The 17,580-nt window shown below is 38.3% G+C and overlaps 1 protein-coding gene across 1 annotated transcript in view; it reads right to left on the reverse strand.

Annotated features, from left to right (window-relative positions):
* Positions 1 to 17,580, reverse strand: part of ADGRB3 (adhesion G protein-coupled receptor B3) — a 751,391-nt gene that overhangs the window by 423,420 nt on the left and 310,391 nt on the right. The window contains exons 6-8 of the mRNA XM_057740064.1: positions 17,015 to 17,179; positions 1,671 to 1,772; positions 1,186 to 1,292 (exon numbers count right to left, since the gene is read on the reverse strand). Coding sequence (XP_057596047.1) covers positions 1,186 to 1,292; positions 1,671 to 1,772; positions 17,015 to 17,179 — 374 coding nt within the window. The remainder of the gene's footprint in view (positions 1 to 1,185; positions 1,293 to 1,670; positions 1,773 to 17,014; positions 17,180 to 17,580) is intronic.

Genomic DNA, 17,580 nt, shown 5'->3' on the forward strand with positions numbered 1-17,580 from the left:
CAAATATCACCACACACTGATATGCACATAAATATATATTATTAAATATATGTATTTGTGTGTAATCAGTATTTATGTATATATATACAATAACATGTATGTATATATATGAATGTATATATACACAATAACAGAAATAAGGCTCTGTGTAGCCAAATAATCATCAGTTTGATTACTGATTTGGTAAGCAAGCATATTAGACAGCATTTGTTTTCAGATCTTTTTAAAATGTGCTTTTTTTGCTTTTCCTGATAATCAAATACATTCACTTCATTAAGAAGGGTTCTTATTGTACAAGTTACTTCTCCATCCACAAGCAAGAACGTTCTTCAGGATCTTTTTTAAAGAATTATGCTTATTTGTGAGCAACAGTAAGAATACGACAAGAAAACATAAGCACAACAAAACTTCAGGGCTCTTAGCTGAATAGCATCCCTACCAACTTTGGGCTCTCCAGCGGCTCCGTCTCGTATTTTGTTCTGAGCCTTACAATATCTGTTCATGCAGGAAGCTCTCTCGACTGTCAGGATGAATGACAACAGTCTCCGAAAATGACAATGACTTGCACTCGTAAAATACCAAGCGGCATTTGTGCTCAGAACACTCACACAGCACATCTATGAATAAGCCAGTGATGTGTGGGAGAAGAGGGGCTATTTTTGGAAATTTGTCCCATGTAATCTTTCATTGAGCAACTATTTTCTCAGATACAATAACACTGTCATTTTTTTTTCTTTTTGATGTCTGAATGTCAAAATGCAATGAGAAATTTGATACCTACATGACACAGCTTTATCATCTCCCAACTACTAAAATATTAAAGAATTGAATTTTAAAATGTATGGTATTTTGAAATGTCTTTTGTACTGTGTAACACAGGTTTATACCAATCATGATACACAGTTTAACTCTTGCAGATAAACCTGAGTATCAGATTTTATTCAGGCTTTCCCCCCATTATACAAGGAATCCATTCATTTAAATAGCAGGATTTAAAAACCCTAGGAACAAAACAGTTTGGCACTGACTTACAAAAATTAGCTTTCTAGCACAATCTTTTTTCCTTCAGGCATTTTTTTTCAGAGATTTTACTGATTTGATTGTATAGCAGAAGATTAAATTCTCACACAGCGATCATTAGCAAAAAATAAACAGAGCAAGTACTAAAGCTGGCTTTGCACCTACTGAATGCTGCAAGTGTCTGTATTCATTTGATATGCATCTCGCAAAGCTTGGCTGTTCCCAGAAGGCCACTCCGTGAAGACTGAGCGAGCAGCGTCTGCTAGCGGTGCCTGCGAGTCACAGAAACAGAGAGCTTTAAACAGGGAGCCTGGGAGGTGACGCAGAACTGGGAGGCAGACTGAAAACCTCCGTTTATAATTTTTCACACTTTAAACAAACACGCATGTGAAATTGTTACTCTGATTATTTTTTACGATCCGTATTAGTCACACTGAGAAACCATTGCATCAGCAAGATTTTCCAGGTCTCTTTGTTGTCTCCACTTAGGAAGCTCTTTACTAAAATTGTTCTATTAACTGCTTACTGGACAGATTTATTTTTGGATATAGGACAAAGCATGGCAAGGAACACAGCATGCTGCTGTTGGTGGGTGCTCATCGTTTTGGGTTGGGGGGTCATCGTTTGGGTTGGGGGATCCTTTGAATTACCTGTGGCATTCAGTGGGCACTGATTGAAGGCCAAGTCGCCTGCTGGAGTCCTTTTCCATACCATCGACATCAGATAATCCTCTGGGCATATTTCATAAGGTGCTGCAATTTAAAACAGAGGGACTTGAATGCCAGTTGTGTTTATTTTTAAAATGTTGGCAATAAGTAATCTGAAACGCACCTCTCTGACTGCAGAGAGCTTTCATCTTCTTGAAAGTGTATTGTTTACTGAAATGCCAGAGACATCTTCAGAAACAAAACACCACCAGCTTTCATTATCTGCAAAATCCTCACAGAAATGCATTTTCTTTGAAAAGTGCTCACTGTGTACACTTTTTGAAAAACTCATTCGGGCTTGCCTATAAAGTGAACATTATATTCAAGTATACACATAAAAAATCTTTCCAATATTCATCGATATTCATAAAGTTTCAGGATATTATACAATAAAATGATTTCTAATAAACTGAAAGCCATATCAGATTTATAAACTGTAGGTGTTAAGAGTAAATAAACATAAAGGACCAAAATATATCACTTTTTATTTCTTCATATAAGAGCAATGATGCCAATCATACTACATCATGTAAAAATAAATGGATTTTATCTTTTGGGCTTATTCTTTTCAAAAGCTCAATTTGATTACTGAGGCAAGAAAGTTAAAGGGAATTTCAAGAATAACAGAGCATACCAGAAATATGTTAGTGGAAAGACAAAGAATTCGTGAAGAAAAAGGTCTATGTTGTATTAAACCTGACACTTTGCTCCTAGAAAGAACACATTAGTCCCTTCTCCAGACACACTTCCTGTTTTGCTTTCAGATCTTTGTCCTCACAACTTACCTGGGATGTTGCATCCTCTCATCTCTGTACCTTGCACTTGTGTGTCTCACACACAGAAGTCCTTCAAAGTTGAATGAATACATAAATGGCTATACATGAGAGTGATATCCAGGGAGCAATTTCTTCCTTTGGTGACAATATACTATTTAATCCATGCTAATCTAATTCTACTGATACTAATTCTACTTCAGAATTTATGACCTCATTAGGACCCATTACAGTTGCTGAATGCAATTTGAGACATTACCATCTTGAAATAATATTTACTTTATAATTTACCTGAAATAAGATGAGTGGTGTAAACTCATGGGCATTTAGAACTGAGAGTGACACTGAAGATCACCTAATCTATCTCCTTCTTCTTTACAAATGGAGGCACCAAAGCCCTCAAAGAAGAGGCTTGTCTTAGGTGATGGGGCTGTTGGAAGTATCAGCAGAAGTGGATTTTATTAACCCTGACTCCTGCACACCCTGTTCGCTACCTTGAAAACCTCCCTCATGCTCAGTTTATATACATATATATATATAATGTAGGTTCTCATTAAAACCCATAGGCACCTGTCTCCAAGTCAAGGAATCTCTGCTTGGTGAATGGTTTAGCAGTTGATCCAGCCCCGTTTTCATAAATGTCCATCTACCAATGATCTCCTAACAGCTAAACCCAATGTGTTCACCTCGGTCATCAATCACTGGACCTTCCCTGCGGCACTTTTTACTTTGACTTCTCCCTCCTACCTGGAAATCCTTTCTTCAGGGTCTTAGAAAGCTCTTCTCTCTCAGGCCTCCCACCAACCACTTGGACCATTCTTCCTCCCTGTCTTACTCCCTGCATCCTCTGCAGAATCATCCTTATGTTAAATGCTTTCCTTAGATAAATTCAAATCTATTAATAACAGTAATAGCATTGAGCTCTTATGAGCAGTCTTACATGAGTGGACTCATTCAATTTTCCCCAACATCTTTATAAGGTACAGACTACTAGCCCCATTTATCAAATGGGAAAACAGGCAAACAAAGAGAGGTGAATTGATATTTTTTTTTGGATTCCAAATATATATTTTTTATTACATGTTGGATGCAGGATGTAAAGCACTACTATTCTCCAGCAGCTTCCCTCGCCAATGCAATTTTTATGCCACAGCAGCAAAGTAATCTCTAAAATGAAGAGTAATCCCATAACTTCTTGCATAAAATTTTCCATGGTTCTCCAGTTGTCCGACAGAATAAAGATAACTGTACTTGCTGTGATGAAAAGGGACCTTCCAGCAAGCCCTAATCTTGCTCTCCAATTATGATTCACATTTATTCTCCCATGGACTAGCCACACAAAATTAACTGTCATCAATTAGACAGTCCACACCAATTCATACTTCCCTGACTTTGCAAAAGCTATATCCTCTACTTAAAATACTCTCTCCCTCCTTGGTTTTTTTTTTTTTTTTTTGGTGATATTCCTGTTTATCTTTAAAACACATCTTAAATGGTATATCCTCTGGGAAACCTACCTCAGTACCTCCATCACTGAATATACATGTATTATATCTCTTCTCACAATGGATGGAAAACATCTGGTTACTGTGTGAACCTCCACAACTCCTAAATTTTGCCCTTTAGGAGACTAATTATGTTTTACTTAATTTCTCTTTAATCTGCTGTAATGAACTGCTATGGTGTCTAGAATATAGCAGATGTTCAAAACATGTTTGTTGAGTAAATCAATTTTACTGAGGAAACAATATAATAGACTAGCCCAGTAGAACTTTCTGCAGTGATGGAAGTGGGAACTGTCCAACATGTGGCTTCCAGTCAATGTGGACATCAAGCACTTGAAATGTGGCAAGTAAGACTGAGAACCGAATTTTAAATTTCATCTAATTTTAATTATTATAAATTTTAATTTTAATAGCTACCTGTTGGACAACACTGTAACAAATGACAATTGTGTTTCTGTAAATGTCGGCCAAAACTACTATAGAATATGAAAAGGAAAATTATAATACATGTTAAAACTTACAAAATACATCATACATAGTTTATTCCATAGGAACTTTATATAAGACCAGCCTATTTTAATAAAGCTATAGCAGCCATTAATCCAATATTACTATGACACGATTATTCTTTTTGTTTATGTATCCAAGTTCTGCTCAATATCTTCCTCTTTAACTCCTCCTTTGTAATCTTTCATTTCATTTGTACCTTTTTTCTGCTTTCAAACTCAAATTTTCTTTGATTCCATTGATGAAATTTGAAATACATTTCATGAAACGTTGCTATAGCTTTCAGGTTTTTTTGTTTTGTTTTTTGATTCAGTCTTGACATAGGCCAATGAAGGAGCAATTTGAGGCTGGATTTCTTCATTTCCAGGTAAAGTTTCAAAAAGTTTTTCACAACCACTGTTATTCTGCTAAGGGCACTCTGCCCCCATCAACCTTGGGCGGGGTGGGGGTGGGGTGTCAGAAAATATGGTAATTGCAAGTGCCAGCCACTAGATGGCAGAGGTGAGCCAGCAGGGTGAACCATACACTGGGCCCACGCCTGGAACTGCTGAGGTTCAACATCAAGGTGAGTTATGGGTCCGTGCTCAATTTTTCTCAAAGGTAAAACTACTTGGGGAAAAAATTCTTTCCATGTAAGCACAACGTTGAGCAATTAAAGGAGCATAAGTTACAAGGCCCTTCAGTCTGGCCCCTTCCTTGGCTAACCCCCTCCACTCTCACTGCCCCTTGAAGGCTTTTCCAACTCCAGGAGGACCTTGTAGGGCCGTGCCTGACTTGGTAAGAGTCCAGGAGATCCTATGCAGAAGCCCCTGATGTGATCTGCATATATTCTAACCGGTGAAGGAAGAAGCTGATTAAATAGTTATTTTTCCAACCACACCACTCAGGTAAGTATTAATTTCCATTTACCTGATGGCAATCGCTATGCTGTACTCCAACCAGACGCCCCCCCCCCCCAGAAAAAAATCACAGTAATTTTTTAAACATAGAGAGGTCAACAAACTTTGTTTTCTCCTCTGTAAATGCATGAAGCTTTGGATTCATCGTGCTTCTCGTAGATGGAAACTTGAGTACACAAATGATAAGAAAGATGATGGGGAATTAGAGATTCAAAGTTGCAAATTGGTCCAGGATTTTCAGCTTTTTAGAAGGAATGTCAAATCCTGCAGCTGCTTTAAATATTTCATCAAAGGTGATTTGCCATCTTTGAAGATTAAATCTTAAAAAAGAATTAGTTCAGAAAATAGGTCTATTTCTGCTCATACCAAAAGCAAAACAGCCTAGATATTAAAATGACAATTTATTTTCTTCCATCATAGGTTTATGAAGTCCCCAGGAGTGAGAAACTTCCTGGGGTCTCCTCAGTGTCAGGAATGGAACTCATTTATTCTAAAAATATTTGGGCACCCACCATGTCCCAGTCTCCCTGGGAAATACTGCACAAAAAAAGAAAAGTCAGGTCCTCTCAACTCCAAGTTGGTGAGGGACACAAGAAGCAGAGAAACTACAAAGCAGTCAGGCTCCCACTATGATCTGAGGGGTACTTTAGGGGCTAGCACATCAGCGGAGTGTTTCCAGAAGGATGTCCAAGTTGAGGTGTGAAGGACAAGGTGGAGTCAGCCAATGAGGATGGGAAACTCTGCCTGGGGGACCATGTGTGGCAAGACTGGGGGCAAGGAGAGCCTGGTCCTTCCAAGGCATTGGGATATCTCCCTAGGAGAGCTGGGGATAGGCAGAGGTGGGTCATTGCAGGAGAAGGGGGGTGAAGATGATGACATAAACTAGGAGTTTGAACTTACGAGTGAGGCAAATGTATTGTCATGTTTTGAATGCTGTCCCAGCAGTTTGAAGAGTGGGTGGCAGGAGAGTGAGACTGAAGTCAAAGAGGCCCATGACAATCGAAAGGGTGTAACTGGGGAAGAAGAGCTATGGAATTACAGGAAGTGGCCGTAGGAAGTGGGCGGATTCCAAATCTGTTTAGGTGGAGAGCTGGGCTTAGTTCCACCGCTGGTGTAGGAGGTGAGGATGAGAGAGAGAAAAGATGAAACTCAGGTTTTCAGGAAGAGTGTCTGGTGTGCTGTACCCTGAGTTACAGCACATGGGGAGGATATGGCTTGGCAGAGAAGATGCTGAAAATACTTTTGAGTGTGAGTTATCTGAGCACATCCTGGTATCCAAAAGCCGGCTGGTGTATGGAACTAAAGCTCGGGAGAGAAACAAAGCCTGGAGATAGAGATTTGTGTTAATTTTTTTTCTTTCTGTTTAATGCTACCTGTGTGCATTTTGTAAATTAGAAAATATATCATTAGCTCAGGCCACGCTGCTGTGCTCAAAATAAAAACATATTATTGTGTAGCAATATGAAGCACTTGCTATTTTATGCCTCAGCAAAATGGAACCGCGACTCTGTTCATCGGCTGAAAGATCCCAGTGTTTGCTCTCACTAGTGCAAAGATATAAAAACCCATCTGTAAGATACAACTGAACTTGAAGGCACAAGTACGTAGTTAGCATGCTCCCTTAAAACAAGGTAGCAATTACCTAGTGATTAGCTGTTAATCTGTCTATTCAAACTGATTTTCTGTCTCTTAAAAATAGCAAAAATTATACAGGGCTTAAATCAATTTGATGTGGAAAATTAGTTTTCACCACTTATGCTAGAATTTCAGCATTAAAGAGAAATTGATTCTAAACTGTGGAGCTGCATGCAGAAAAAGAAAAGAAAAAATATGCACGATGCATGACCCCACGTCTCAAATTTCACTTGCTGGCAATTCATTAATTCTTACGTTTTGGGAACCCCTGTGCTGGGAGGTGCGGACGTAAATGAGATAGATTCAGCCTCTGTGCTCACATAGCTTACAGCTGCAGTTCAGCAGTGGGACCTACACATGTGAAGACTTCATCGTGCTGCTAAGGTCTGAGGGAAAAAGATGGGTGTTTATCAAATGGTTCATAATAGCCTTCTTTATATGAAGGTGAGTCAAAAATTTTCCACACTCTGGCTGTAGCATTTACGGAAGTTTTAATACAACCAGAGTGCAGATAATTTTTGACTCACCCTCATATAGAGGATGATTGCTATCAGCCTCAAGTTGATACACAGTTACAACAGCAGTATTTACACTTACTATGAATTAGGCAATCTTCTAAGTGCATTAAATATTTTCATTCAAATAATTGTCATAACAACCTTTAAAGTAGATGCAATTATTATCATCATTGTAAACATGGGGAAAACAAGGCAGAGAGAAATCGCCCAGTGAGGAGGTGGTGGACCTCAGTCTGTCAAACAGCCTTCAGCCCACTTTCAGAGAATGTTACACCGTCTCTAAGCATGTGTTGCACTAAAATAAATGTTTATGTATTTTGCAAAATTTGTTTTCAAGTCTGGAAGCCAGCAAACCACAAACTTTAAATTCAGTAGCAAACAGTGTGCCTGTTTGAGTACTTGGTCCGACAATGTGTTATACATACACCGCCCCACCCCCAAATTCTGAATTATTATTTTTTTAATCCTGTTTCAACTTAGCAGACAAGGTTGCTCTAGTTCCAGGTTGTTAGCAAAGTTAAATAATAATAAAAAAGACAGCTAACTTTGCGAGGAATAACTCTTAAGTAACTATTTACTATCTCTTGATGAGAGGAAATTTTATACGAGGGTACTCTTGAGGTTTGTGCTGTGTTTACTTGCCTTTTTGTATTATCTCAGGAGCTGGTGAAGAAAGTAGTGCCCCACAGCCTTCCCCAGGTCATGGTACATGGGGCAAATTCATGGAGGTACGTCAGGGTGACAGGCAAGGCTACACCAGGCTGAAGGCTACTGGCCACGGCCTCCTGTCTTTCCAGCTGCGCTGAGGCCTTACGAATCCCTATTTGGTCAAACCTGGGACACGTGCTAGCCCGACAAGGAGCAGCTCTGGCCTAAAAGAATAAGCTGGGCTGAGATTTGGGGACACTGGGTAACTTGCTATAGAAATTTCTATATTTTTCTTACCTCCAACATCTCAATGATTTACTTCTAAAGAAGTAATCTAACAAATTCTAACTACAAAATAGAAATAGTCGATGCACTAAAAATGTCCATTCAAATTCTAATTAAGTAATCTAACAGCATTTTGAAAGAGTCAAGTAAGATTATAAAATGTATTCCTATCGTAGTCATTTTGTAACTTATTCACATGCTTTTACACAAATGATTTCATTAGTCCAGTTATGACATTTATGATATGGAATAAACACGTTCAAAAGAGCACATATCTAAGGACCTGCTACATTCAATGCAGAGTCGCGGATTTGGAAGGTGAAAATATATAGCTCACTTGCAATAAGCTAGAATTCTAGCTAAGATATATTTTATATATATGTATATATAATAAAATATAATAGCAATGTATAATAAGGGAAGCACAAAGCAAGTTTACAGGGCTTCAAAAAAGAAAGAGCACTCATGTAATTGTGGGAGAAAGAATGATTGAGGGGACAGCTTCTAATGCAGGGGCCCCCAGCCCCTGGGCCAGGGACAGGTAGCCATCTAAGGCCTGTTAGGAACCGGGCCGCACAGCAGGAGGTGAGCAGTGGGCGAGCGAAGCTTCATCGGCTGCGGCCCATCGCTCCCCATCGCTCCTGTTAACGCCTGAAAGACCCTCACCCTGTCCGTGGAAAAACTGTCTTCCACGAAACCAGTCCCTGGTGCCAAAAAGGTTGCGGACCGCTGCTGTAATGGACTGGGCTCCCAAGATGCTCCTATTTCAGTAGGTAAAGATGAGTGCCCGGGACACTAGGGGAGTCCATGTGAAGAGGAGGATGACCAACAGAGAAAGGACAGAATATGTGTCTCCAGGAACCGGAGGCTGCATCTGCTTGTTTGCTTTATAGACAGAGATTTGCCGTATGTATAAATGAGCCGATGATGAGGCCACTAGGATCCCCAGGATCTCAGTATGCACGGAATCTGGCAGGTAACCAGAAGCCTTGGAAGTTTCTTAATAAGTGAGTCACATGACTAAGGCCATGAATAGGGGAGAATCATCAGATAAAAACCTGTGTGGAAGAGATTAGAAAATGTGGTTGTTGCCGGGATATGAGTAATGGACACAGAAGACCTGTACTGCAATTGAATCATTCTAATCTAGAGTATTGTATCACTTCATCCTTGAAACAATCCCCTGGAGCATGTATCATTATCCCATTTTATATATGAGGACACGGAGGCCCAAGCCACCTTGATGTGACCCCATATCCCATACTCTTTCCCCGCTGGTAGGCAGTGGCCGGGGGAGGAGAAAGCAGGACCACGAGGAAAGACTTGACCTAGGTGGACTCCCCAACGAGGAAAGGGGTTGGAAGGAAGGAGGAAGAACTTCAGACAGAAGAGCTCTCCTGGGGGCATTTGATACCCAGTTGGAAAGCTCTATTAGGTGATGGTTCTCACACGGGTGATAGATGGAGAGAGAGAGAGAGAAAGCAACCAAAGCGCCAGGGGCAGGATCTCAGGGTCATTCAAGGGTCAGAATGTACAAGGGGAGGAAAATAAGTGGGGATGAGAAATGTCAAGGGCTAATGTTCAGGTTTAGTGTCTTGGGAAACCTTAAACCCAAAAAAGGAGTTTACTAATTGCATTAATTTTCATTTAATTCATTAAAAATAATTAAGTGGCTCTTAAACTGCCAAAACAATGTGGACTGAAAGGAAGAAATAAAAACTAGTAAAAAGTGTTGCTTAAATTTTCTATTTCCATTTACGAATGATCAACATGATGCCAAAAACTTCTAAACTGGTCAAGGCGGAGTCACATAGGATTACAACAAAGTGCTTATTAAGTTTTTGCTGCAGCAGAAGCTGTGAGAGTTTTCTCCAAGTCTCATCTGGTGAGGCATTTGATAAGATGAATTATGATAATAACTATTTCCATAGCAACAGGTTTGAATAGCAGACCTAGAGTACTATCTGGCATATATACTGATTATGTCGGACCCCAGTGGTTCTCTCTTAATTCTGCCTCCAACACTGAGCTGATTTGCTGTAGAACTGCGGATCAGAAACCCTAGCTTTTCAGGAGGATGGAATGCTTCCTTAGAGGTTGGTTAAACACCAGGTGGCCTCTCTCCCTTTAGGGTACCTTCAAGTTCTAATTTATTTCCCTATCTTTGGAATGTATCTGCAGTGACTAAGCAAGAACAAACAGGACACTGAAGAGGAAAAAAGTCAATCCCTAGTGCCACCTACTGCCACCATTGGACCCAAGGGTTGGTTTCAGATGAATGGCTGGTATGAACCGTGTAGGTGTGACATTACTTGCTATGTCCAAAAATGTGCAGTGAAACAGTTGCCTTAACTTTTTGAAACTGAACAGGGAATAATATAATTCTTTACAGGGTATACACATAACATCTGAAAGCAAAAAGAATAGAAATTCTAATGGAATAGGAGTCTTTTTTAAGTACTACTAGTGATTAATTCTGTGGCCTGAAATCAAAAAGGTAAAGCAGGTGCCAGGTTGTATGTGAATTTCAATAGAGAGTAGTATGCTTTCTTTTTTCTCTTTAAAAAAATGTAAATTTTATACTATGTAAGTGGGTTTCCAATAATGATTATGTTTAGCCTTAAAATGCAGTGGTCCACACAATTTACAAGTCTGATTTCTTAACTTGTTAAACTTGTCCCTAACAAAGAAAAAATATTTGTATTGATAGCAATTAATTAATTCCCCAGTCCTCCAACTGGGAACTGAGGAGAATGTTACATAATGTAAGCTCAGGCCCCATTCTCCTCCCTGACACCCCCTGCCCCAGATATCATACAGCTGTGTGTGTATAGACTACCTCAGAGTCTTGGGGGACAGCACAGTGAACTCCTGCTACAGAGGATCTGTGTCCTGATGGGGCACAGCCTCACCTCCATCCAAGGACACTCCCGTTCTTCTTCCTGCTCCCCACAGAACATGAGCACCTACCAGGGATGTACAACTGACAGCCCTGTCTAAACCATCCTTCTTTGTTCACAATGACTAGTGAAATCACCCTATTTTTCTATTTTATTTTGGTTGAAACAAGAGTTGGGTAGGGAGACTTGAAATGCACTGTTTGTTTTCATTAGAAACCAACTCCAGAAACAATCCCTCCTTATTTATGAAGAAGTGTGAATAGACTAAAATTCTGCAATCTTATTCAGGTGATATCTCAACTTTCAAGAGTGGAGTTGAGGTGGAGGACTGTTTTCCTCTCTTTATGAGTTTTATCACTTTTCAAAATTTAGTTAGTTAGTTAGTTAGTTAGTTATACTCGAGGCCGGTGCAACCCAAGGGGTAATCTGCTGCCTCATCGCCATCACCTGGGAGCTTGTTAGAAATACAGACTCCCAGGCCTGGACCAGACCTACTGAATCAGAACCCTGCAGGGAGAACTTTGGCTCAGGAATCTCTGTCTTAACAAGCCCTCTGGGTGATTCTTTTGTGCACTAAAGTTTGAGGTACATGTTTCTTTTGAATTATGGTTTTGTCTGGATATATGCTGCACAAGAGTGGGATTTCTGGATCACATGGTAGTTCTATTTTTAGTTTTTTGAGGAACCTCCGTACTGTTTTCCATAGTGGATGTACTAATTTACATTCCCACCAACAAAATGAAGAAGAATTCCCTTTTCTGCACACCCTCTGTAGCATTTATTATTTGTAGACTATTTAATGATGACCATCCTGACTGGTGTGAGGTGGTACCTCATTGTGGTTTTGATTTGCATTTCTCTAATAATTAGTGATGTTGAGCATCTTTTCATGTGCCTGTTAGCCATCTGTTTCTCTTCTTTGGAGAAATGTCTGTTTAGGTCTTCTGCCCATTTTTCGATTGGGTTGTATTTTGTTGTTGTTGTTATTGAGTTGTATGAGTTGTTTGAATATTTTGGAAATTAAGCCCTTGGCAGTCTCATCATTTGCAAATATTTTCTCCCAGTCTGTAGGTTGTCTTTTCATTTTGTTTATGGTTTTCTTTGCTATACAAAAGCTTGTAAGTTTCATTAGGTCCCATTTGTTTATTTCTCCTTTTATTTCTACTGCCTTGGGAGACTGAACTAAGAAAACATTGGTATAATATATATCAGAAAATGTTTTGCCTATGTTCTCTTCTGGGAGTTTTATGGTTTCATGACTTATGTTTAAGTCTTTAAGCCATTTAGAATTTATTTTTGTGTATGGCGTGAGGGTGTTTTGTAACTTCATTGATTTACATAAAGCTGTCCAGCTTTTCCAACACAACTTGCTGAAGAGACTGTCATTTCTCCATTGTATATTCTTGCCTCCTTCATTGTAGATTAATTGACCATTGATGTGTGGGTTTATTTCTAAATAAATAGAAATGGGTTTTCTATTCCATTCCATTGATCCATCTGTCTGTTTCTGTGCCAATACCATGCTGTTTTGGTTACTGTAGCTTTGTAGTATTGCCTGAAATCTGTGAGGGTTATGCCTCCTGCTTTGTTCTTTTTCCTCAGGATTGCTTTGGCAATTCTGGGTCTTTTAAGGTCCCATATAAATTTTAGGATTATTTGTTCTAGCTCTGTGAAAAATGTCATGGGTAATTTGATAGGGATTACAATCTTTAGATTGCTTTGGGTAGTATGGCCTTTTAACAATAGTAATTCCTCCAATCCAAGAGCTGGAATATCTTTCCATTTCTTTGAATCATCTTCAATTTCCTTTATTAATGTTTTATAGTTCTCAGCACATAAGTATTTCACTTTCTTGGTCAGGTTTATTCCTATTTTCTTTCTTTCTTTTTTTTTTTTTTTTTTTGATGCAATCTTAAAAGGGATTTGTCCACTCACTAAAGTTTGAGAAGCACAGCTCTGGACAATGCAGAGAGGCACTAAGAGACGGCAGGAGCCCAAAGGAAGCAAGCGTTGTGATGCTTTCTTCCTACTAAAAGAAAAGTACTCAGAAACCAAAGGAACAGCTCTCTCGGTCTCCAGAGAAGACATAATTCTGTTGGGGAGCAACCTTGCAGAGATAGTCACTCCAGAAGGGTGGGATGGGGCCAGGGGTTGAGGGCTTACAGGCAGCACATTGCAGGGCGCCAAATTCCAACACAAATGCATTGCAGTGTGTAAGACAAGTCTGGGCCCACAATATCACTGCTGACTTCCATTGGCATGAATATCTAGAGTTCACTATCCCAATAAACTGCTCCATCTCTGGTCTAAGTTGCTGTTACCATGCACATTTATGGTACGCTGCCTTACTTCAAAGTTTTTCTCAGCACGTTTAACCTACAGGCTTTACTCACCATTCGCAGACAAAGCAATGGTGACTCCAAAAGGACATTTTATGTATAAATTAAGTGTAGTATCTCCCTGTGAATGGCAGGTTCCAATTTAGCAACTAATGACTTAAGAGTCATGCATCCTAGAATTGGGCTCTGGAAAGAGCAAGCCCTTCCCTGGGAGCTTAAAAGCCCTAGGAAGCCTGGGCTAATGTAGGCCAATCACCAGTAACTCTGCTTCCTGAATGATATTAATCAGGGGAATATGGAGGGGAAATAGTATTTTTTCATGTTATAGCAACATAATATAATTAGGGGAGCTATTAACTTTCTACTATTTTAACCATCAAAGCCTGGGTGTACAATGAGATTAAGATCAATGAAAGCATTATTTGGTGAGTTTGACCAATTTAAAAATTGGGGAACTTAATTATCTCCCTTGCAGCTACTCCATTCCTTAACTAGCAGTATTTTTAAAAAGTAATAATGTAAATTTTTAATCCCTCTAATTGTCTTTTGTTATGAAGACAGGAGAATCAACAATGCTCTTTTTAATACTTTTATCTATTAGCCAGGAAAGAAATACCCTAATCTTGATGGGAAAATATTTTTTTTATTTTCCATTTTTAGTAGATGTCATAACAGCTTTTGATTAAATCCAGATGATTAATCATTATTTTCATTAATTATCCAGACAAAGATGTGCATATATTATATTTCTCCTTCTTGACAACAGAGGGTCTCTTGGCAAACTTGATTAATTTGTTTTGTATCCAAATTAAGTGAAGCATAAAAATAAATACTAGTTTATTTGTTTCCAGCAAGACAAAGAAAAATTAAGAATGAACAGTAATAAAAATAATACTAGAAAAAAAATTGTTTCAAAAGAAACATTTGTTGAGGTTTTATCATTGACAAAACAAGAAAAAAATGCTTTGGCAACTGTTAAGATAATTTGAAAGTTTTCTCCATTCACATTGTCAATGTGTATATTTTGGGGCAATCTAATGGCAGAAATTAGGAAACCTATGCTCTTAATCATAAAAGGAATATATATTCACCACAGAGAAACAATCGTGCTGAGTTGAAAAGCCAGTATATAAATCAAATCCAATGCGGAAAACTGAGTTATTTACAAATCTTGCTTTCTTGATAAAATAATCTGAGGATGACATAGCTGAAAATTTAAAGGATAATTATTAAAAGGAAAAAATATTTTGATAAAATTTCTATACTCTAGAGAAGCAGAAGCATTGTTGAAATTAATAGTCACATATAATTTTTAACGGATAATGTGATTTTTGTAGGAAGGTGCATGATTAGGGTATATTTTCAAAAGCTTGGTAAATATATTTATTTTTTTACCCCGTATAAGCACTAATCTGTGAATTGTTTAGCTGATTCAATAATTCATTTTAATTCAAAAACATTATCTACCTACTTGAAGGTGATTTCAAATCATATTTTTGAAAAGAGAAAAATGAAAATGTTAAGGTTAATACCAAAAAATATATATAATATAATCTAAAAAGTGTTTACAGTTTTATATGATCATTTTTCAATCTACCTGAAATCACAAAAGCCAGCAATTAAACCCAGCAAACAAGGTATAATATCTTTTTTGTAAATAGATATGTAAAATGTTTTCCAAACAGCAGGTGGCAATCTTTATAAATCTGAGTGCAAACAGCACCATTTTACCTCTATATATGCAGATGAAAGTCCGTTTTAAAGGACCAGTTAAGAACCTTGGCATGCTCAGACTAGTTTAGATAACTTCAAATATTAAAAGGTTCTTATTTAATCATGCCTACTGTTTCAATGAAATTTCTCCCTGGGCAAAATAAATGTTTTTGTTTAATGCTTCTTAATTCTTGTGCAGTACAGGAGAAATTCCACAGTGCTAATCTTTATAGGTATCCTTCTCAACAGAATCCTGCATGCTGTTTACTTCTTATCATTCTGGATTCATATGACCTTAAGAATTAACAAAATTAATTTTAGATATTTTTAAAGCTCTAAAACAAATACTACTGATATACTGTTACTCTTAGAGTCAGGTTTCTGTTGGTATTAGTGTTGAACCATGAAAAGTCTTTAGAATTCTAAAAATGGAGAAATACAAAGTTTTGACCTCAGGATATCTCTTAGAATTTTTCGGTTTTTCTAAATCCAAGTAGTCATGTTACACAGAGACAGAAATCCATAGCTTTCTGAACTGAAAAGGAATCTCTAACAGGTGCAGTCACCCATTAGGACCAGACAGCCAGAGATCAGTGAGCTTGCCCACAGGAGTTATAGTGGCAACAAGGGCTCTAACTGAGTCTTCAAATTCTCTGTCAGAACTTTATACACAGTTATGAAATTTTAAAATTCCATGTTATTAGCTTTTCTAGCATGTTTATAAAATTTTGCCAATGGTTTCATTCTAAAAATCCTAATTTTCACTTATTTATTAAGTCTTGAGTGTGTCACAAGTATTTTATGGAATGTACACACACATAGGAAGGAATCTTTGTTCAAATGAGCTTTTAAAATATATGACCTATAATATAATATGATTTATAATCTGGGCAATTGCTGATGTCCCTTTTTTCTATGCTCATGTGTAAAATCCTCTAATGTAGCAATACTTCCATTCTTTCACTGTGAATTAAGGCCTGATGCTGTCATTTTAAAGTGAGTTCCTCATAGGAATTTCCTTTTACAGTGGGAATGGGGCAAGGGCAGGTAAATGGGGGTGTCCAAGGTCACACATCAGGGTGGATTAAGAGCAGAATATACAGGTTTCTGAGTTTCAACCTCATCTCTTTATTTTCTCACTAATCTATCTCACACTGATGTCTCTATATTTCTACTAAAATAATCTGAGGCAACTTCTGTGTTCTCAGTAAACAAATATTTCATAAAGATAGTGAAAAATAGTACCCCAAACTAATTTCAAAAATTTCTAGCCAGTGTTATTGTTCAATATGCCTACTTTGGTCTTATCACATTTTTCAATGTCATTTTGCAGCAAATAGTTTAAAAACATAGAAAAGAGATAGTCTATGACACATAAAGAGAAGAAACCCCCTGCATTATGGAAACAAGTAAATTCCCACTTATCATTAGAGTACTTCAATTGAGGAAATATTGCCTTTCACCAATGACAATGGTTTTAACCCATGACAGTGTTTTTAATCCTCCCCCGCCGCCCCCATCCCCGTACCAAAGTGTCTCCCTGGGGACGACCTGAGCTCACTCACCAGGACAGCGCTGCTCGCTACACCTTCTCACTTCCTCGCCTGTCCCTTCGCAGGGCTGCCCGGTCACCGCTGCACCCTGACAGGTCCTCATTCGCCTCTCCCAGCCGCCGTCACAGGACTTGGAGCACCCACTCCAATGGCCCCACTGGTTCCACTGACCGTTGGCTGAAAGAAATACGTCAAGGTCAATGGCAGTCGTCCAGTGCACACTGCTTTAGGGATTCGAAAATCTAAGGACCACGACTGTCCCGTTCAATTTTTATTAATCTACCACCAAGAATAAAATGTACACAAATATTTAACTTGCTGGTCAAATTCAGAGCACTGTGATGAGCTGAAGTTTCTACCAGTTTGTCTGAATCTACAAATGGACATTGACCTTTACTTGTAAAGAGCACAAGCTCTGTGCTAGACTTCATCAATTTAATCAAAATCTAATCTAATTGATTTAATCTAATTTAAGAATCTGCTGAATTCTGTTGCTTTATTAATGTAACATTCAGTACAATCTGGTACAATTGGCTTGATTTACTAGAAATGTATACTCATCTGAGGATTCCATGACT

This window comes from Hippopotamus amphibius, chromosome 6 (genome assembly GCF_030028045.1).
Source record: "Hippopotamus amphibius kiboko isolate mHipAmp2 chromosome 6, mHipAmp2.hap2, whole genome shotgun sequence".
In the NCBI taxonomy this organism is placed as follows: Eukaryota; Metazoa; Chordata; class Mammalia; order Artiodactyla; family Hippopotamidae; genus Hippopotamus; species Hippopotamus amphibius.